The sequence below is a fragment of the Lates calcarifer genome, linkage group LG12 (genome assembly GCF_001640805.2).
Source record: "Lates calcarifer isolate ASB-BC8 linkage group LG12, TLL_Latcal_v3, whole genome shotgun sequence".
In the NCBI taxonomy this organism is placed as follows: Eukaryota; Metazoa; Chordata; class Actinopteri; family Centropomidae; genus Lates; species Lates calcarifer.
In genome coordinates, this window is record NC_066844.1 from 3,693,334 (window position 1) to 3,714,942 (window position 21,609).

The 21,609-nt window shown below is 38.7% G+C and overlaps 1 protein-coding gene across 2 annotated transcripts in view; it reads right to left on the bottom strand.

The window, feature by feature from the left end:
- Positions 1-8,135: 8,135 nt before the first annotated feature.
- mtss1 (MTSS I-BAR domain containing 1) overlaps positions 8,136-21,609 on the bottom strand; it is a 56,658-nt gene continuing 43,184 nt past the window's right edge. Inside the window, exons 7-14 of one of the 2 annotated variants that reach the window (XM_018663268.2) lie at positions 20,606-20,763; positions 20,367-20,474; positions 19,693-19,790; positions 18,985-19,063; positions 15,305-15,436; positions 14,587-14,737; positions 14,247-14,273; positions 8,136-13,312 (exon numbers count right to left, since the gene is read on the bottom strand). In XM_018663268.2, the coding sequence (XP_018518784.1) occupies positions 12,267-13,312; positions 14,247-14,273; positions 14,587-14,737; positions 15,305-15,436; positions 18,985-19,063; positions 19,693-19,790; positions 20,367-20,474; positions 20,606-20,763 (1,799 nt within the window). In that variant the 3' untranslated portion in view covers positions 8,136-12,266. The remainder of the gene's footprint in view (positions 13,313-14,246; positions 14,274-14,586; positions 14,738-15,304; positions 15,437-18,984; positions 19,064-19,692; positions 19,791-20,366; positions 20,475-20,605; positions 20,764-21,609) is intronic. The other variant, XM_018663269.2, reaches the window with a different exon arrangement.

The following is a 21,609-nucleotide window of genomic DNA, read 5'->3' on the forward strand; positions in this document are numbered from 1 at the left end:
AAAAAACATAGTATAGTAAGGGTCATAGTATAGTATGAATATGTCAAAAAATGTCATAGTTCATGCTTCAAAAAATGTCATAGTATAGTTAGGCCAAAAATGTCAAAAAATGTCATAGTATAGTAAATGAAATAAAAACATCATAGTATAGTAAGGCTTCAAAAAAGTCATAGTATAGTAAGGCTTCAAAAAATGTCAAAAAATGTCATAGTATAGTATGACATGAAATATGGTCAAAAAAAGTCATAGTATAGTAAGCTATATGGTCAAAAATGTCATAGTATAGTAAGGCTTCAAAAAATGTCAAAAAATGTCATAGTATAGTAAGACATGAAATATGTCAAAAAATGTCATAGTATAGTAATCAGAAAAATGTAGGCATGAAAATCAAAAAATGTCATAGTATAGTAAAGAAATATGTCAAAAAATGTCATAGTATAGTAAGGCTTCAAAAAATGTCAAAAAATGTCATAGTATAGTAAGGCATGAAATATGGTCAAAAAATGTCATAGTATAGTAACAAAAATGTCAATAGTATAGTCTGTCAAAAAAATAGTATAGTAATCAAAAAATGTCAAAAAAATAGTATAGTATGACATGAAATATGTCAAAAAAATCATAGTAAAAAAAATAGTATAGTAAGGCATGAAATATGTCAAAAAATGGTCAAAAAATGTCATAGTATAGTATGAAAATGTCCAAAAAAAAAAAATGTCATAGTATAGTAAGGCTTCAAAAAATGTCATAGTATTAGTCATGAAATATGTCAAAATGTCATAATAGTAGTCTGTCATATATAGTATATGAATATGTCAAAAAACATCATAGTATAGTAAGGCTTCAAAAAATGTCAAAAAATGTCATAGTATAGTAAGGCTTCAAAAAATGTCAAAAAATGTCATAGTATAGTAAGGCATGAAATATGGTCAAAAAATGTCATAGTATAGTAAGGCTTCAAAAAATGTCAAAAAAGTCATAGCAGAGAAAGGCAAAAAAGCTGCATGTCTAACTCTAACTTCTGGCTACAAATATTCACTTTCTTACAAAATTAAACAAATCGGCAAAATATACAGTTTACAGAAGTATTTATTTGAGTAAAAGTAAGTTATATCATTGTTGCAGGAGAAAAAATAGATAAAGGCATAATAAACAAGATAATGTGTAACAATATGAACAATATAAACAGGACTATGCACACAGTAATAGATTGGAGCAGTGATATTGCAAACTACCAGAGAATGCTATGTAGAGGTGCATGTCTGTGGCAAACAATGGCAAGATTGCTGCTTTAAGATTGTGTTTTTGTCATAAGTCTCATGTCATAGTATAGTGAGGAATAAAAATCTGAATAACACATGTTCTTGTCTCTGCAGGAGGAGAAGACGACAGCAGCTGAAGACCTGTGGATGACAGAAAACAAAAGTGTTATGAAGCTGTTAATTAGATAGAAGACCTCCACCATGTAAGTGTTGGGTTCCTGTTGTTCAAGTGAAAACACTGTTTTTCTCAACCATCTGTAATGTGACTGTGACTAAGCACCTGTGAGAACATTCAACTGCTTATGATACAATTATTTAATTAATAATTGTATCACAAGCAGTTAAATGATCACAAAGATGCTTAGTAGACATGTTCTTCTTTGGAAAATGTGCTCACAACTCCATTAACCCTAACCAGCTCTAACAAGTGTTTCCTTGTGGTTAAATGTCTGGGATGAAATTTCTCTATTTTGAAACTGATGTTGCACAAATCATTTTATTTTTCAAGTTTTAATTTTTTAGATCTTTTTGAAACATTTTCAAAATCTATTTTTTTTAAAGGTTTTGTACTTGAGTTTGATAGTTAATGTTTAGACTTGTTTTTTTACAGGTATCATGCTTGATTCCAGGACCTATTTTTAAAGGGTTTCAATGTATTTATTAAAAGGATTTCATATTTTTTGTTTAATTTACATGTATTCTGTTATACATATTTTTCAGACTTTTCAGAATTGTTTTACAGCTACATTGTTGAAAAATACTAATTAAAACTGGTAAGTCTCAGCAGCTTTAATTTCTATTTGCTATTTGTCATTATCTCAGCTGCAGTTTGGCACTTTAAAACCTCTTGCCTGGAACAGAGTCAAAAGAATAAACCAATACTGACCTTCTAGAAATGTCTTCATGTCTGTTTCTTCTATCTGTGATTTAATGGGTGAAGTTTGAATCCTGTGAAAAAAAAGGCAACAAACATTAATGTAATGATGTCACTTTTAACACATCAAAATATAAGCAGAGAGTTTCTGGGTATTGAACTTCAAACAGTCAAAAGATAGAGAAGTAAAAGACACTAAATCTGCAAAGAAACCAGAGTATGAGCTATGTGGTTCTGGAAATTTGCTTTCTACACAAGGACAGAAGAAGCTGCTCTGACTGAAGAACTGACTCCACCAGCTCCTGATATTCACACAACAGCAGTGGATAGAAATGTTTGTTTCTCTGAAGTCAGTTAAAATTTGAACTAATTTTGGTTGAAAGAGCGGGGAGAGAGAAAGAGACAGACAAAATTAGAGAGAGAGTAAAGCAGGGTACACACCAAAAGATAATTTAAAACATCTTTTAGTGTGTACCAGGCTTAAGAGAGCGAGGGAGAGAGAGACCTTATGTTTAAATTCTTCATTTTCTTTGAACTATGTAAATAAACTTTAATAATGAGTGATGTCTTTTTGTGACAAACTATTCAGACTTCAGATCAGTTACTGAAGATATGTAATTTAATGTCAGTGCTCTGTGTTGGACAGTTGATGTAAAGCTGTTTGTGAATTACCTGGGGGCCTCAGTCCTGGTCTCAAAGAACGTCTTCATTGCATGAAGACTCTGTGATTGTGGACAAAGTGGTGACACCTAGAGGAAATTAAAAAAAAATATACAAAGGAAAATGATCAATACACTATGGCCTGTTCCTGATCAACAGTTGAACCCCAAAACACACATAAATATTCAACATTACAGCCGAACAAGAACATTTTCCAAACGTTAGATGAGTGTCTCAGAAAATGGGCTGTTAACTATCACATTCACTCCCCTCCAAAAGTAACAGTAAGGCCAATTCCATTATTTTTGCTGTAGACACACTTTGTTTGAACCCACCCATTTCTCATGTGAGCAAAATTATTGGAACATGTAACTGACACAGGTTTTTTATTATAAACAATAAATAGCGTTGAATGTCTATTCTCAGTTTCAGATTTGGGTTTTGCCCATGCAGACTGTATTTACAGTTAGAGGTGTAACCGTCATGAAAACCAGAGAGCTGTCTATGGGTGAAAAACAATCAATGAAGCTGAGAGAAGATGGAAAATCAATCAGAGCCACTGCACAAACATTGGCCATAGCCAGTACAACCATTTGGAATGTCCTGAAGAAGAAAGAAGCCACTGGTGCACTAAGTAACAGACGTCAAACAGGTAGACCAGGGAAAACATCAGCTGTTGACAACAGACACATTGTGAGAGCTTTAAAGAAAAACCCTAAAACAGCTGTTAGTGTCAGCAACACTACCTCCAGAGGGCAGGAGTGAGGGTATCACAATCTACTGTTCGCAGAGGACTTCATGAACAAAAGTACAGAAGCTACACCAAAAGATGCAAACCACTAATTAGCAAGAACAGGACTGGAATTTTCCATAAAGTACAGAGACAAAAATTCTGGGACAAAGTTTTATGGACAAAGATGAATCTTACTTAAGTGATGGAAAGGCTAAAATTTAGAGTCCAAGTCCAAGAAACACAAACACACACTTCAACCCACTCAAGTAAAAACGACGACAAAACCAAAGACATCCTTAAATGACAAGGCTAATGCTAAAGGCTAAAATTTGGAGAAAGAAAGGATGTGCTCACTGTAGAAAACACAGTGGAGGTAATGTCATGGCTTGGGCTTGCATGGCTTCTTCTAGGCCAGACTCATTGATCTTTATTGATGATGTCATACATGATGGCAGCAGCCAAATGAAAAGAAACAATTTGTCTGCCAATTTAAATAAAGATGCAACCAAACTGATTCATCGTGCAGCAAGATAAAGACCCAAAACACCAAACAAGTTCATCAGGGGCAAGAAGTGGAAGGTTTTAGACTAGCCAAGTCAATCTCCAGACCTAAACCCTATAGAGCATGTATTTTACCTGCTAAAGAGGAGACTGAAGGGACTAACCCCCCCAAAACAAACAACAACTGAGAGAGGCTGCAGTGAAAGCCTGGAAAAGCATCACAAAAGAAGAATGCAATGGGTGACAGGCTTGATGCAGTTACTGCAAGCAAAGGATTTGCAACTAGATATTAAGTATTATTCACTTTAATCTATTTTGAGGCTATCTATTCCAATACTTTTGCTCACCTAAAAATGTGATGTTCCATTACAAATAACACTATATTCTGAGTTGTGTATCAGATCCAGATGTAAATATCTGGAAATAAAAGCTGAAATGATCTCTTGTCTCATATTCATCTTTTGATGTCAAACCCAAATGTTTTCAGTCTACAGCAAAAATAAAGGAATTGTCCTCACTGTTCCAATACTTACGGGGAGGAGTGTATGACAAGAAAAAGCATCACATCTTTAAGAATCAGTAAATATTTGGGAAAAATAAACTAAAATAATTATTTCAAATCTTAAATTTCTACATTAATTGTCTGCCAACTAATCACTGGAGGAACTGTGTATATTACTGTGGACTTGCAATATTTTTAATTACACTTCAGTCCACAGGCAGAAAATTAACTGACAACTATTTTGAGTTTTAAAAATTTTATATAAATAGCACTATTTTCTAACAGTTTAGACAGGAGATTAATCAGTTATTATTATATTCAATGCTAATCTCATTACCAAGGATTCAATCAACAACACTGTTACTAACATTAATAATTCAGCTCTTCAACACATTTTTTCAGACTGGGTAAATCTTTAAGACACATACCTGTTTGGTTTGTCAGGTGACCCCTGGTGTTTCTATCCAGGCTGCAGCAGCGGAACCAGTAAACCTGGAAAACACAAGTACAACACTTGAAAAACAAATAACTTTATTGGGCACTTTATTCTTACTAACAACTTTATTCTTAATAAAGAATACTTCACCTCCAAAACTTGAACAGTGTAGAAGAATACAACACTGAAAACTAAAGACTAGAACCTTGGCAGTCACACTTGAGGCTTATAAATTAATTATGTTACTAGAATATGACTTTATTTGATATCCGAGAGAAAAGCAATTTTCAATTTATAATCATTTCTAGCAGTAATCTCAGCTCATACCTGACCTACTCTTGAGGCTTAAAACTTGTGGCAGAGCACAGAGTTAAAATCTAGTTTTCAAGCTTCAATTTACCACAAAACTGAGCTCAATAATGTCTGAAGTCACCACAAATTTCTAATCATCAATACACACAACAAGGGATCAATGGATGGCTCTGGACAGATTACTACCACAAAGCTACAAAGACACACAAAACGAAAAAGAGGCTTAAAGAACTGAGTTGTAAAATGATCACAGTAAGATGCTTAACTGCCACACTGAAACACAAAATGACCACAAAGAAACATAGGAACAGACACAAAACTACAGACACAATACAGTGCAAATCAACCACAAAGTAGCTGACTTTTACTAGATGTAAAATCAGAGATGCAAAATGATGCACCACAAAAAGACACAAAATAATCACACTGACATGATAATCCACCATAAACTGACTTAAAATGACCAAGACGGAGCCCAGAATTACAAGGTAATTGTAGAGAGAGATGCAAACGGAGTTGTAAACAGACAAACTGACTACTAAACAGTTGCTGCCCTCCACAACTCATGTCAAGGACACTTAAGTCCAAGAAACACAAACACACACTTCAACCCACTCAAGTAAAAACGACGACAAAACCAAAGACATCCTTAAATGACAAGGCTAATGCTAACGGCAGACGCTACTGCTAACGCTCGCCATTAATGCTAAAGGCTAAAATTTGGAGAAAGAAAGGATGTGCTCACTGTAGAAAACACAGTGGAGGTAATGTCATGGCTTGGGCTTGCATGGCTTCTTCTAGGCCAGACTCATTGATCTTTATTGATGATGTCATACATGATGGCAGCAGCCAAATGATAACAAATAATTTGTCTGCCAATTTAAATAAAGATGCAACCAAACTGATTCATCGTGCAGCAAGATAAAGACCCAAAACACCAAACAAGTTCATCAGGGGCAAGAAGTGGAAGGTTTTAGACTAGCCAAGTCAATCTCCAGACCTAAACCCTATAGAGCATGTATTTTACCTGCTAAAGAGGAGACTGAAGGGACTAACCCCCCCAAAACAAACAACAACTGAGAGAGGCTGCGGTGAAAGCCTGGAAAAGCATCACAAAAGAAGAATGCAATGGGTGTTCCAATACTTTTGCTCACCTAAAAATGTGGTGTTCCATTACAAATAATGCTATCCTCTAGGTTGTGTATCAGATCCAGATTTAAATACCTGAAAATAAAAGCTGAAATGATCTCTTGTCTCATATTCATCTTTTGATGTCAAACCCAAATGTTTTCAGTCTACAAAAAATACAAAATAAACGAATTTGTCACACTGTTCCAGTACTTATGGACACATACACATACACACATCGTTAAATGATAAGGCTAATGCTAACGGCGGACACTACTGCTAACGCTCGCCACTAATGCTAACGTGACGCGAACACCCAGATATAAGAAAGCCAGATAGAGACAGAAGAAATGACAAGGAAATGACCACATTAGGTGCCCACAACTCATGTCGGGAGCCCTCGGATTGATAACAGAATTAAACGATATCATTACAAGGTAATGCTAATGCTAACACTCTCCGATAATGTTAATGCTAACGCTAGCCGCTAACTGTTTGCCTTACCTTCACGCCGCAGGTGTGTTCAGTGTCCAGTCTCACTTGTGTTCGACAAAAAAGCAGCTCCAGAATTTGTTTTAGCATCCAGATCTCTCCATTAACGACAGAAAAGCAGCTCCAGAGTTTTTTTAGCATCCAGCCCTCTTCCTTGACGACGTTTTCTCTTCGTACTGACAAACAGGAGCAACGGTTCAAACTTGGTTTAAATCTGTTTTCCGACTTCCTTTCTCCGCCTCTCTGAGCTCCTCCCGGAAGATTGTGGCCAATGAGGGGACACGTCGTAGACAATGACGACATACGTCTGTTAATATTGGCAGAAAAACGCTGATTGGCCAAGCGATTCTGGTCCGCCTAGCAACCACGTCTGATTGGTCTTAAAATACATCCATGGCAAGGACGGAGAGAAGCCTTGATATATTATAATATCTGGCGTACAGCCATGCGCGGAACGCCTGGATGTGTTATTAGACATGGGCCGTGGTCTAATAGTCCTTTTTGCTGAGGAAGGTTCCTAAACGAGTGAAATGGCCCGGAAGTATCTTAATGGCAGCCACGATAAGAGCTGGTCGAATTCTCTCAACGTTAAGGAAAGCAGCTTCAGTGCTTCCTATCTTACTTCCTTTAGCACAGGATACACCTCTAAAAAATAAACTTTCTATACTCAAGACGTATAAAAAAGGTAAAAGCACCCATAACAGAAAACTACTATTTCTGTCTGAATATAAGTTATTCTGGACCTGCCACACAATTCCCTTTATATCATTATTTTAATGGATCTTTTTAAACTTTTCCTAACTTATACATTCGTTAATGTTATTATATTATTAGTGTTGGACAGGAAACCCTATTGAATTGTACCCTACAGCAGTGAGTTTGTCACTACATGTCCTCCACAGATTCAAATCAGTTTTTAAAAAATGGCAAACTTTATCTAGTTCCAGCCACTTGATTGTGAAGATTTTCTGGTTTGCTTTGTCTCATGCTATAGCTAATAAAACATTTTTCTGTTTCTCCCACATTTGAACAAATAAAATTAGAACCAGATGAAAGTTCCAGTTGCAGCAGGTGTCGACCAATTCCACAGATATGAAGGCAGCATGTGTTTCATGTTGGTCAGTAGGAAACACTTTCCACTATCAAAGAAAAATGAACTCTAGTAAACACCAAATATGAATTGTTCCAGCTGTGTAGCGACAATAAATACAGGACACACAAGAAAGGAGCACACAGAATTGGTGAATCAGTTATTATTATTATTATCATTATTATTGATCCAACAGCGAAGGTCAAAAGATGAAGAACAAAACATTTCTACATTCTGTTGGTTCATGTCATCCATTTAGTCCTTTTCCTGCTTCTTGATGGTCAGGCATCCAATAAGGTTTCAGATCCTCAAATGTCATAAAGTTCACTGGGTCAGTTTCCTTTTCCTTTTAAAGCTTTTCTACAAAAATATGACGAGTGATGACCATCAGCGGCGGCATCAGATCTGATCACGTCGTCTGATCAATAAATCAACAAAAATACAATCAGGATATGTTTACATACATTTTATATATAGATTCAGGTCTCTCCCAAGGATAAAACATGAATATATACACACATAACTGCTGCTGAGGCTCAAATCAATCAATCAATCTATCAATCAGATTAATATCATATGCTCTAAGACTGTTTAGAAGGCATCTTTTCTGTCTCGTCAACAGTATAAACACTTTAATTACCTGCAGTAAATCCCAAAATACACAGAAAAGTTTTCTCTGAGAGCAGACCAGGGCCACCTGACGAGAGACTTGAATGCATTTCCCAGCATGCAGCTGGTCTCTGCCAGGCAGCTTCCCCAGCAGGGCTGTAGTCAGGATTTAAGAAACACTGAGGTCACAAGTCTAAATTTCCACAGCAGAAACCCACACACTGAGGAAATGTTTGATGAGCCACCAACCAAACTCTATTCAATTTTTTGAGTATTTTAGAAAAAAAAAAAGAAGTAACTATTGCAGTATTGTGTCTGTAAATGTTCTTATTACGCCCTCAGGTATGTAATTCTGGTGGTCTTTTATTTTACTTTTAGTTTAAGTCAAATTCTACTATATTTGGTGTAAAAGTATATCAGAAATATCTTAAAACAGCTTTGATAATCCATTTACAATTTAAGACATTTTTAAACAAAAAGTTGACAGGATTTTAGCTTTTTAAAAGAAAATATCTGACAATTTTTTCAGTCTGTGATTGTAAACTGAACATATATTGGTTTTGGGCTGGAGACAAAACAAGACATTTGAAGACGTTATCATCAGCATGTTTTACCACTTTCTGATATTTTATAGATCAAATGTTTAGAGGATTAATCAATGATAAAGACATTACACTTCATAGCATTTAACCACCCAGATTCTCCTAAACATTAATCACAGACATGACCTCAATCTTTAATGGTGGCTACAGCTTTGCCTTCCTAATTGGCAGCTTTTAGAGGCAACAGAAGTGACGTTGATCAACAGTTTAGTAATTTACTCTAATGTGAATCCACTCCCTTCAATGTTCAGTCTGAAATCATGTTCATGTTTGGTAGTGACTGACAAATCCATCTACGTCATTTATGAGAACCGATAAAGCTGCGTCTATCTAATCCACACAACGGAAAACAACGTCCATATTTTCTGACAAACTTGCTTGTTTATCCAACCAGTGAAAAAGTGATAAACAGGTGCAACACCAGACCTATTTGATTGTTAAAAATATGACGGGAGCAGTGATGTAGATAGCATGTGGTCTGAGAGGACCTTCACCGGTTTGGATCAGGATTCAAAATAGAACCAGCTACAGGAGCCCAACCTAAACTCTGCAGATAAATATGGTTTAATATAATGTTAGAAATCTAAGTCAAATACAACAAATGTGCTTAGTTTGATGTTCAAATACTGACTGTACAGAATTTCAGTGACTCTTCAGTGAGGGGAGCTGAATTTAAACATGGACATTCTCACAGTGTTTTTGTAAGATCCTAAAAGTCACTTTCCTCAGTCAATCCAGTTATCATTTCTGTTTCAACAGAGCTGTTTTATCTCATTTTTCTAATGTTAACAGTAAATTAACTGAGAAATAACTGGCAGATAATGATAATGATAGTGAAACAATTAAGTTACAACCCTCAAGTGAGTTACATTAGCTACCTCATGTCCTAAAATCATCACAGTCATAAATTTAAAATAACATTTATTAAGTAATTAGAGCAAACTTATTAACATATATGTAATTCAAAGACTCATAGACATTTTTAAATCAGTCTTAGCATGTGTTTGTGGGCAATACTGTAATGATATCAGAGTTTTAAAAAAATAGGGACATTATTTTTTTTATCATAAACATGTCACACAAACTTTCTGATAAGAAGACCTTAAATTTAATTATTAAAGAATTGTGACGTTTTACAATATAAAAATAAGCAATTTGCTCTCTGGTGGACAAGCTGTGTAATGGAACATGTGGCATTTGTCATTATTTACACACAGATACAGATATATCTGCAATTAGCAAACATCTCTGGTGTCATTAATAATTATACTGGTGATTTACAACAGTTGACAGAAGTCAGACATCATTAAGTGCAACTTTAATGTCATAAATATTCCCAGATTTACACTGTGATGTAGTGTATTAATGACAGGGCTGCAACTAACAATTATTTTCATTATCAATTACATGTTTCTTTTGTCTATAAAATATCAGAAAATAGTGAAAAGTGCCTGTTCTAACTCCCTACAGCCCAAAGTGATGTCTTCAAATATCTTGTTCTGTCTGATCAACAGGATGAAACCCCAAAATACCGTATAAAGTCAGTCACGTGTGACAGAGAAAAGCATCAAATCATCATGTTTCAGAAGCTGAAACCAGAGAATATTGAGCTTTTTACTTAACAAATGACTCAAATTGGTTAACTGAAAAAAATATTTGCTGATTAATTTTCTGCAGACCAATTTATTGTTTCAGTTCTGAATTATTATGTTGGTATTTTGGAGTATTGTTTTACATCTGTACTAAACATGTGTCTCCATTATATAGTTTGTCCACTCTGTACATATGTTTGTCACAATTCTTAAAAATGTAATTTAACAGTTCCTTATTATATCATCAATTATTTTTAATGTTAAAACAAAAATATTGCCTGTTATCGTTCTCATTATCAGCCTGTTGTGTATTCAGATTTTAGTTATTACATTAACTGACATCTAGGGTTCAATCAAGTCCTTCAGCATGGTGGCGTGTCCCCTTTAACTGCTGCTAAACATCTTCAAACCATCACAGATTCGTAGTCAGTGATATTCTCGGTAAAATGTAATCTGTTGATGCTGATTTGCTTCTCCTAAAACATCAGTGTTGCCTCTAAAAGTTGCAAACAATTCAGAGCCTCCTTCTCCTCCTCCTCCTTCTTCTTCTTATTATTACTCCTCGTGTTAACCAGATAATTATTTACACAGTAAACCAGACATTTGCCCAAGGTAACATATTTAATCCTTTTCCACAAACAGCAGCTCGGTCTAAAGAGCGGAAACTGTTGCCATTCAAAGGTGAGAAAACATTTTTTAGACTCATCGCAAGTTGAACGTCCTGTTAAGTAAAACATTCAACCTTTCCCGGTGTGTTCCCAGAGCTTTTTTGTTCCAACATATTTACAATCTACAGACACAATTGGTGTTTTACTCCAGAGTCAGAAGCGTCATGTTCGCTGACTCTGTGAGATGAGGGCCGAACGAAACAATCTGTGCCGACTGAACCGTCACTTGCTGTTCAGATACTCTGCTGGACCAGCACTGACCCACAGCCAGCACATTAAAACCTCCACACCAGTGGTTCAACCACGTGACGCAGTGGAGCTACTGGACTAATTACTAAACCCTCCTGGGAGCTCTTAGGGCAAAAGGCAAATCAAATACACCCAGGACTGAAGAGGATCTGAGACATTAACATCTTCCTCCTGTCTGGCCACGTAACAATCATCTGACCAGGAAGTGTTCACTAACTAAAACAATCAACAGCTCTATTTGGTAAGACTATGTCAAACAAAAACTTTATGCACATTCAAAATGCAAACAAAAACAAACGAAAAAAAGGCAAACGACGGTCGCTGCAGCAACAACAACAACAAAATATCAAGAATTTTAAAAACAGAAATCTAAATGGCCTAGAAGGAAGCAGAAAGTAAAAGAAGACACACGTCGAGTTCCAGCGATTAATCTGTGTGTTCACAGAGTCCATGTGTTTGGTTTTGCTCTGTAGTGTCTGTGCTGTCACACTCTGGTGCCAAACCTGTTACACTGAACAGTTTTAACAGGCAGGGAAGCAAAACTATATGTCACTCAGCTTCATTTGTGATTGGGCGGAGGGGGCAGGAGAGGGGCGGAGCGATCATTGGTGATGGTCCTTTTGAGCTTTACTCCTCTGATGAGTTTCAGCATGTCTCCTCCTCCTTCTCCTCCTTCTCCTCCACCCTGGGTCTGCTGCTCCTGGTTCTGGGCCTGGCTCGTGGGTGGAGGAGCCTGGGGCTGGCAGTGAGTGCTGTGGCCTGGCCAGGAGGAGGAGGGCTCTCCCTGGGAAGCAGAGGGCTGAAACTGGGTCTGGTGCTGCTGCTGGAACAGCTTCTGTTTCTGCTGCTGGTTCAGCTGATGCTGGTCTGGCTGCTGGTACTGGTCCTGTTGGTGCAGCAGCTGCTGGGGTTGCTGAGGCAGGGACTGTTTATGTTGAAGCTGTTGCTGTTGTTGTAGTTGCTGATAATATTGCTGCTGCTGCTGAATCTGGAGTTGCTGGTTGTGCTGCTGCTGTAGATTCTGCTGGTACTGTCTCTGTTGTTGCTGTTTGACAGTGCTGCCCTCTGGTGGCAGGGAGGGTACGGTGGGTACGGGCACCGGGATCGGCATCTGCCCCGGGACCAGCTGGTAGTACGGGGAGGAGGATGGGGGTAAGGCACTGAGGCTCTGCGTGGAGGTGCAGAGTTTGCTGTGGCCTAAACCGCCCGCTCCTCCAGCAGGGGGCGCCGCGAAAACATTCTCATCGCTTCCACTGTTTCCTCCGAGGGCTTTAAGGGGAACCTGCGGGGTGCAGATGGGGATGGGAACCCCCCCGCTGATTGTACCCCTGCGGTACGCCGGCTTGGACGACGGTTTCCGCCTGATGGTCGCTGTATGGGACGGCAGCTGGCGGACAGACCCACCAATCAACTCAGGCTCGGCCAGGAGGCTGACGGTGGAGGCGGGGCGTTTGGACTGAGCAAACTTCCTGTACTGTAAAACGAGGTCGGAGTTCCTCGGGATGGTCGAGGACTTGTCGAAGTCTGATTGGCTGTTTCCGTGGGACAGGTGATGTAAGGAGATGGAGTCAGCGTCTCCGTGGAGAGAGATGGACTCGTAGTCAACTAGAGAGAGAGACAGAATATATTAGTCGTTGCTCTGCAGTCGGCTGGACTTTGATTATTTCTGAATTGACATTTGACAATAAAATGATCACAGCAGCAGCGGGAACACATAATCACATCAGTGACTCACTGTGTGTGTCTGTAGCATGCAACTCAATTACTTTAAAGCCACACACACACACACACAAATCCAGCAAATGTTCTGAATTATAAAATTAGAAAACAGACACAAACAAAGGAATGATGTCAAACTGTGTAACTTTATAAATGGTCAAAAAGGCCTATCCTAAACCTAAACTTAATTTTAAAGTGATTCTCAAACAGCCATTTCAAGTTCTGAGGTCCAGCCAAAACATCCTCACAATGATGGTTTCACAATAAAAATTTGTCCACACAACCACAGAAAGATACACACACACACACACACACACACACACAGGGTGTGGATATATATGTATATATATATATATATATATATATATATATCAGAGATGGTGCTTATGATGGTGCCTACAGAACGTGACTTCCAAAGACCTTTATGAGCGTGGCATGAGCCTTCAAAGAGAGTGAGAGAGCCAAATTTAAATCACAAACAGTTTTTGCTTGTTATAGGCGCAGTCTGCTTTCTGATCTTGTACACATTTAATTAATATTTAAGTGAATAAACATATCAGTTCTGACTTGTTATCAGAAGATAACCTACATTAAAGGACATGGATCAAGATCTGGGCCCAAAAACTTGATTAGGACATCCCTGCTAATCACATTGCAACTAAAAACAAGCTAAATTGAATCTCTTATTTGTGGACAGCTGAACCTAAAAAGATTTAATAAACAGGTGCAATGCTGGATGCAGATGGGAGGACATGCAACTGAACCCTAGCTCAGAGATAAGCAGGCAAGAAGGCAAACAGACAGGTAGACAGAGACCTACCATAGAGGGGAGGATCTCTCTTTACAGCTGGAAGAGAAGGAAGGATGTTTAACCAAGAAAACACAAGAACTACTGAAAACAGAGAACCAGAGAGGAACTAGAACACTGGAGAAATACAGAAGAAACTAGTTAATAACTTAAGATGACAGGCAGGTCAACAGAGTCAGTTTCATCCAAACAAAAACAGGAAATATAAATAAAACACAACAGAGGACAGCTGAGAGGTTCAGTCAGACAGTCAAGACTTGTGTTTGTTGGTGAAGCTGCCTCTCAAGTTTTCTCTGACTGTTTGTGTGTCTGTGTGGTTTTACTTAGTATATGTGTGTCTGTGCATACTTACTGTGTGTGTGTATGGTGTCCTCAGAGCAGGACGGGGTGGTGGTTTGGGTGCTGTAGCCACTGGAGCAGTGCAGAGAGTCCCTGCTGCTTCTCGGGGCGTCCGAATTCAACGCGCCCAAAGTCAACGCCAGCTGATCCCGGGCCGAGCAAGACTGAGAGAACGACAGAGTTCATTATGAAGTGAATTTACTGTGAAGAAAGTTTAACTGACAGATCTATACAAAATATAATGGGGAGGAGAGGAAATGAGGAGAAGGAACAAGGAGCGGCGAGAAAAGGAGAGGAAATGAGGAGATAGGATGACAGGAAACAAGGTAAGGAGAGGAAGAGGAAGGAGACGAGGTATGGCGTGAGGGGGAGAGGAAAAGAAAGAAGGAGAGGAGATGAAACAAAGGCAGAGGGAGGTGGGGGGACGAGGAGAGGAATGGAGAGGAAAAGAGATGAGGCACCTGATCAGAGTGGAGAGAAGCAAAGGAGTGAAAATGGGGAGAGGAGAGGAGAGGAGAAAACACAAGGAAGTGAGACAAGAGGAGATGAGAGGAGAAGCAACAAGGTAAGGAGATGAAACAAAGGCAGGAAAGGAGACAAGGTGAGAGAAACCAAGGACAGAGGAGAAGAAAGGAACAGTAGAAGAGGAGAGGAGAGTAGAGGAGAGGAGAGGAGAGCGTTTTGTCCTCCTCTGGTCTCCTGCTGTCCTGCTGAATAAATGTGTGTGTTACCTTTCCAGATGCAGACATGGCTCGACTCCTCTCTCCATGGTGGGTGTAGGCGTTGTGTGGGGGGGCCAACAGGCCATTCTCCGCCCCCCCACTTCCTCCAGCAGCCATCTGATTGGAGGGGCCACCTGCATCCTGTGGTAAATAAACCAAACCAGTCAATGAATGGAAATGCACTGCAAAGTACACTGAGTATACCCATGGAGCCATCACTGAAGTCTCCAGGTTAATTCTATGTTATTAAATAGAAGCCACTAAGCACATCTATCTCTTCAGATCCTTAAAATGTAATCATAAAGAGACGTAAGAGAAGAATTTCAGCAAAAATATTCACTGTATTAAGTCAGACTTGTGTTTTGGCTGCAGTTTCGCAGTTCAGTTTGTACTCTGTGCTGTTTCAAGGTTAAGTATTTTAAATTGTAGTTTAAGTAATTTCCATTTGTCAATTTGTAGAAAATGTTCTCTCCATGTTTCTTAAGGGAAAAAGCTCTGTTAGCTTGGTTAGCCTTGCTCACTGAAATCCTAAGTCCTAGAAAACTCTCTCATTGTACACCTTTGTTTTAAAATAACCAACTGTAACTGAGGAGTTTGGATCCAAAGTGAAGCTTGATTTTCAAAAAAGCTAAAACTCTCTTAAAGGCCAAGGCCAGTGTTAATGTCTTAACCTGCTTTTTGCGAACAAATCGACCCACGAAAAGACCAGAACCCCCAGTTTACTTGTCTGTCGGTACTTTCTGACTACTCCTCTCTTTGTGACACTCAAATGCAAATGTTACTAGAACAGGAGGCGACAGTGCATTTGTTGGGGACTATTTTCAGTGGTGGACTAATACACATTTGGTGTTTTAGTGAATATTTCCAGCAGCAGAACAGGAGACACGGACAATACTTGTTGATACGATGAATTCACTGTTGGGTTTTGGTGTTTTCGTGGGATTTAAAATCACTGAATGCCAACATGACATTAATGGTGGCTTTGAATCACCTAGAAAACAAATAAGTTGACTAAACTAAGCCCTTTTAGAGACTCTGTGTAAAAGATGCTGGGTGACAAACTTCAGTTTCCTTTTTGGAAATAAACTCCTCGATTCAAAACACACAAACTCTGTATATTTCTCTCATCACTGAACAGGCAAAGAAAACATTCTGTAGTCACAGGACCACTGACAAGACACCACCACCACTAATATTCACACCAGTGTAAAGGGGCATTACAACAAACGTCCATCACACAGAGGGTGTCCTGGTAAAAGGAAAGAGATATGTGACGAGGTATCTGACAGTGGGACGGAGGCTGGGCGAGATGAGGTGATCACATACAGAAAGTGGGGAGGTAAAGCATATTTATTGATTCAGATCCACTGAAGTGGAGTGGAGAAGGCTTAGGAAAAGCCTCTGATATTGATTGATTGATACATTGGAGCTATTTCAACACCTTTAGTCATAAGTTAAAAAAAAAAAATTTAGAGCTGAAATGAGTCAATTAATCGCGAAGAAATAATCAGCAACAGCTTTAATTGTCATTTTTTAAGCCAAACAATATCTGGTTCTAACTTGTCAAATAAGATGATTTGCTGTTTCTTTCCCATTTTATATGACAGTAACCTGAATATGTTTGGGTTTTAGATTAATGATCAGATCAAAACAATCTAATTTAAGATACAATCCTTTGACATTTTATAGACCAAACGATTGAAAACGTAATCGGCAGATTAATAACAGATGGAAATAAAACTGTCAGAGCTAGACTCAGCTTGTTGCAGTTATATTGATATTGGTGCATATCTGCTGGGAAGTAACAAGAAATATCAGTAGAGAAATGCCAAAGATAAGTTTGAGTGTCCCTCTTACACAGTTTCCCCACTAGAGAGCGCTGACAAGTTTATTTTTACGCTTAAAAATGCGCCACCCAGTACAGTCAATTCTTAGGGAAAACATTTTAGGTTCCACATCAAGTATGTTTGATAATATTATGTGTTAACGCTGTATGGTTATTGGAAAATTAAAAGTGTGAATTATATTTATACCAGCCTTAAACATCCACTATTGGCTGAGCTTATATATAAGCTTTGGTTTTGCATTACTGACTTAAACAAAAATGAGGCCCTGCACAGCTCGATATAGGAAAAATCAACTATTAATTAATCATTAATGATCTCTAAAATCATTCTAAAGGCGGCAGGTGTTGTTTGGAGGCTACAGGCTGAAGATAGAAGAGTTTGTAGCTGTTGATTTACCAACAATCAAATAATCTACTACTTTGTCAGTGAGATACACACTGAGAGACAAACACAACACGTATCAGAACAGTCAAAGACAAACAGCGACGGATACAGACTGCAGATACAAACAAACACATTAAAAGAAGTCAGAAAATCACACACAGGCAAACACTGACACAGCACCTGTCACTGCACGTGTGAACACACACAAATGTTTTATGGAATGAAGTTTAAAATGACGACAGAGATCTGAAGTGGAAATCCAGATTTTATGGGATGAAACTGGAGCTGGATTTGAAATATATGTGACTGAGTCTGAGATGTGGAGTGGATGAAATAAAAAAAGGTGGAATCAGAGGTGAAGGGTGTGAAATCGAGGAGTAAAAACAGCTGGTAGATGAAGCGAAGTGGAGTCGGATTTGAACCGATGGGAGACAAACGGCAACAACACAGGAACACGGTGCTCGGGTTGGGGTAAGGATAAATAAGTTGTAGTCTTTTCTCACGGTGTTCATATCCCTGCGGCTAACGCGGCGGCTCAGCGCGGGGTGGTGGCCGTGGCCAGCGGCGTAACCATAGCGACCGCGGCTGCTGCCCTGACAGCCGAGGCGAGAGGGGGAGTTCCCTTCGCTGAGGGACCGCCCGCTTTCATCACAGCCAATCAGCAGATATGGGGAGGAGCAGCGCTACACACAGGAGAGGATTAAAGCGGTGTGTGTGTGTGTGCTCTGATACTGTCAGGGTGCAAAGGCTTTTATTTTGAAGGTCTTTGATGCCAAAACTGCCATTTAGAGACGGGTTTTTATTTGAGTGAAATATACCTTGAAGATTAAACAGTATTTGCATTTTAGTGGAATTCAAGCTTAAAAAAATAGATTTACTGAGATTGGCTGAAATTAGATAATTTTCTGAAATGTACAATAAGTGACCAAAGGTATGTGGACACCTGCACATTTCGCCCATGTGTGACTTTTAATGTTTGTTACCAAAACCACGGGCAATAATCTGCTGCTGTGACAGCCTCCACTCCCCTGGTTTGAGGTTTTCCACCAGTTTTTGAAACCTAGCTACAGAGATTTGCTCCCATTCAGCTACAAGAGAATTACTGAGGTTCAGCACTGACACTGGGTGATTCAGCAGCTCTCAGAGTTACTGATCCATGCCATCCAGAAGTAAAAATATTATTGTAGCTTTAAGATTTCCTGTCATCTCAACAAAGAGCCCCAAACCAGGAAGAACAGCCCCAGATAAAAAGTACACTGGCGTGTGGTGTCCATATATTTTTGGCCATAAATTGTTGAAACAACTAATGAGCATGTGACATAATTTTATGAAACAGAAAGGTTAAAGGTCATCTAAAGATGTCAGCTACTTTTGAGGAAAATATCATTTTAAGATACTGTATCTGTGGTGTGTGTGTTTGTGTTTGAGTGTGTTGGTGTTGGTGTGTGTGTGTGTTACCTGGATGTGTACTCCATCCACAGCACAGCTGATGGAGTCCAAGGAGGGAACGTGTCTCACTGATCCAGACTGGTAATTACTATAAAAACACATAAACACTACAATTAAGGTTTGAAATGTAACAATTAGTCCAAAAATAAACCAGAAACTGTTTAGATAATAAGTTTGTCATTTAAATAATGTTTTCATGCAAAAATGCCATAGGTTTGCTTTGTGAGGATTTTCTGGTTTTCTCTATTATATTAGTTTTGGAGTGTCAGACAGACAAAACCTGAGGTCATTAGCTTGGACTGGGGTGGACATTTTTTACTACTTTTTTATATTTCATAAAGTGGACAATCAAGAAAGTGAGAAAATAATTAGCAGATGAATCATTAGTTGCAGCTCTAACTGACAACTATAAAGAGGTGGTGTGATAAAGAGATGAAAATACAGCAATAAACTGGCATGTTGAAATGATAAATTAATAATAAATGAAAATGAATAATAAAAAAGAGCCTGTCTGAAAACCCTTTGAAGTACACTGAGGCTCTGTTCACACTGTACATGAAGGCATTCAAATTTCTTCTGTCCTACATTTAGGGCTGTGCATCATGCTGATACAGTTTTGGTAGCAACACCAAAACAATACGTTTTTTTGGAACTTTATGTTAAGACAACGCCAAAGAAGCCAAACTGACAAAGCTTTATCTGATGTGTGTGTGTTACCTGCTGATGCTGCTCTTCCTGGACAGAGTGTTACTTGGAGAAGCTGGAGGTGTCTGGTAAGTGTAGTTGAAATCAGAACCTTTCAGGTCTGAAATCACCTGAGAAACAATAAAAACACACACAAACTCTGGTAACTTTGTATTTGTGCACTGATTTAAACACTTAAAGACTTTAAAGGCTGGTTTAACACTCTTTGTACTTTTTCTTACTGTCAACAAATCTTATGAAAAGACCAAAACCGACTGAGTAATTTCTGTCTTCCCTACCCTGTCATCAGTGGCTATCAGCCTGAAACCCACTGGTTCCATCTAAAAACATACATTTTAAAAGTGGCTCAAAATATAAAGCCTTATTTTTATCCTCTGTAATATTCTCAAACAGCTAGGCACTGTAGCTTTTAGCAAACATTACCCAAACAGGAAGAAACATAACATTTGTCTGGGACTATTTTCAGTGGCGGACTAATACACGTCTGGTGTTTTAGTGAGTATTTCTGTTTTCTAGACAACAATTGTGCTTGAGGCAGAGCAGAATAAGATATCTGGCTTTGGATACACAGACAATACTTGTTGGTAGGATCAATTCATTTTTGGTTTTGGTCTTCTAATAGGTTTTGTGCAAGGGGAAAGAGGGATCAAAGGTCACCAGAAACATGAGAAGGAAGATGAGGTTACCTGCTCGCTGGCTGGTGGGAGTTTATTAGGCTCAGCTGTCAGGTTCATCAGATCTTCCAGAATGGTCTGCAGGTGGGTCACCTCACCCAGCATGTTGATCTCATGGTCCTGAAAACACACACACACACACATTAAAGATAACTGACATATGATAGGCTGAAAAGGCTGCGTAAGTGTTTTATTGGCAGATTTGAGCCATCACACACACACACACACACACACACACACACAGGACTGACCAGTACAGGCTTCAGCATGGTGACGAAGCTGCAGTAGCGCGCCCTCTCCTCTATCAGCGCCCTGCAGACTGCTCGCTTCTCTGTGTCCTCCAGGACGGCGTAACGCACGTTGACGTCCTGCAGCGCGCTGTCCAGCTGGCCCCGCACCTCGTCCTTCCCTACAGAAACAAACACACAGGAGGAAATGATGTTAGGAAATAAATCGAACAAAGAGCGTCTAACTAAAGCTGTTCCTTTCAAAATACTCAAAGGAAATTTTTGTTTTAGAAATTGATGTTAGAAAAAGTTTCCACAACTAGATGATTAAGCAGCTACATTTGTCATTACTGTAGAAACTTCAGATAGCAGACGTGGAAATCACAAAATAACTCAAAAAAGAAAAAGAATGGACATACCTTTATTTATTATTAACTTAATTCTGAATTAATTCATTTATAACCTGATACACTGATAATATTAACAGTTAGAGTGATATCAGTAACACAGATGACTCAGACTGTGATACCCAGATGTTACCAGCAGAGGTCAGGACAACACTACAGTAATGGCGACAAGGAGGGGGGGAGACGAAGACACACAAAGTCTCACAAAGACAGACAAATACACATATATACACACACACACACAGACACACACACACACACACACACACACACAGAGTGGTGAGCATTAGCATTATTGTTTGTCACACATGTGCTGCCTGACCTTATCGTCCTGTTAGAGTCTGAAAACCAGCACCAACACTAAGCACATATTGCTTATTAACAGCTCATTTCATGCTAAGAAACTGAGAAAAACAGTGACACTATAGAAAGGGAAATAATGTGAATTTGACAAAAAAGGAACACACATGAGATCTCCCTCTCTCTCCCTCTCTCTCTCTCTCTCTCTCTGTTTCTGATGTGATTTACTACATTGTTTACTGGACTCCACCACCAGCATCGTACAATTGTGTCCTGAAACCCTGAAACCCAGTTCAATCTTTCTTAGACAAAAACCACTCT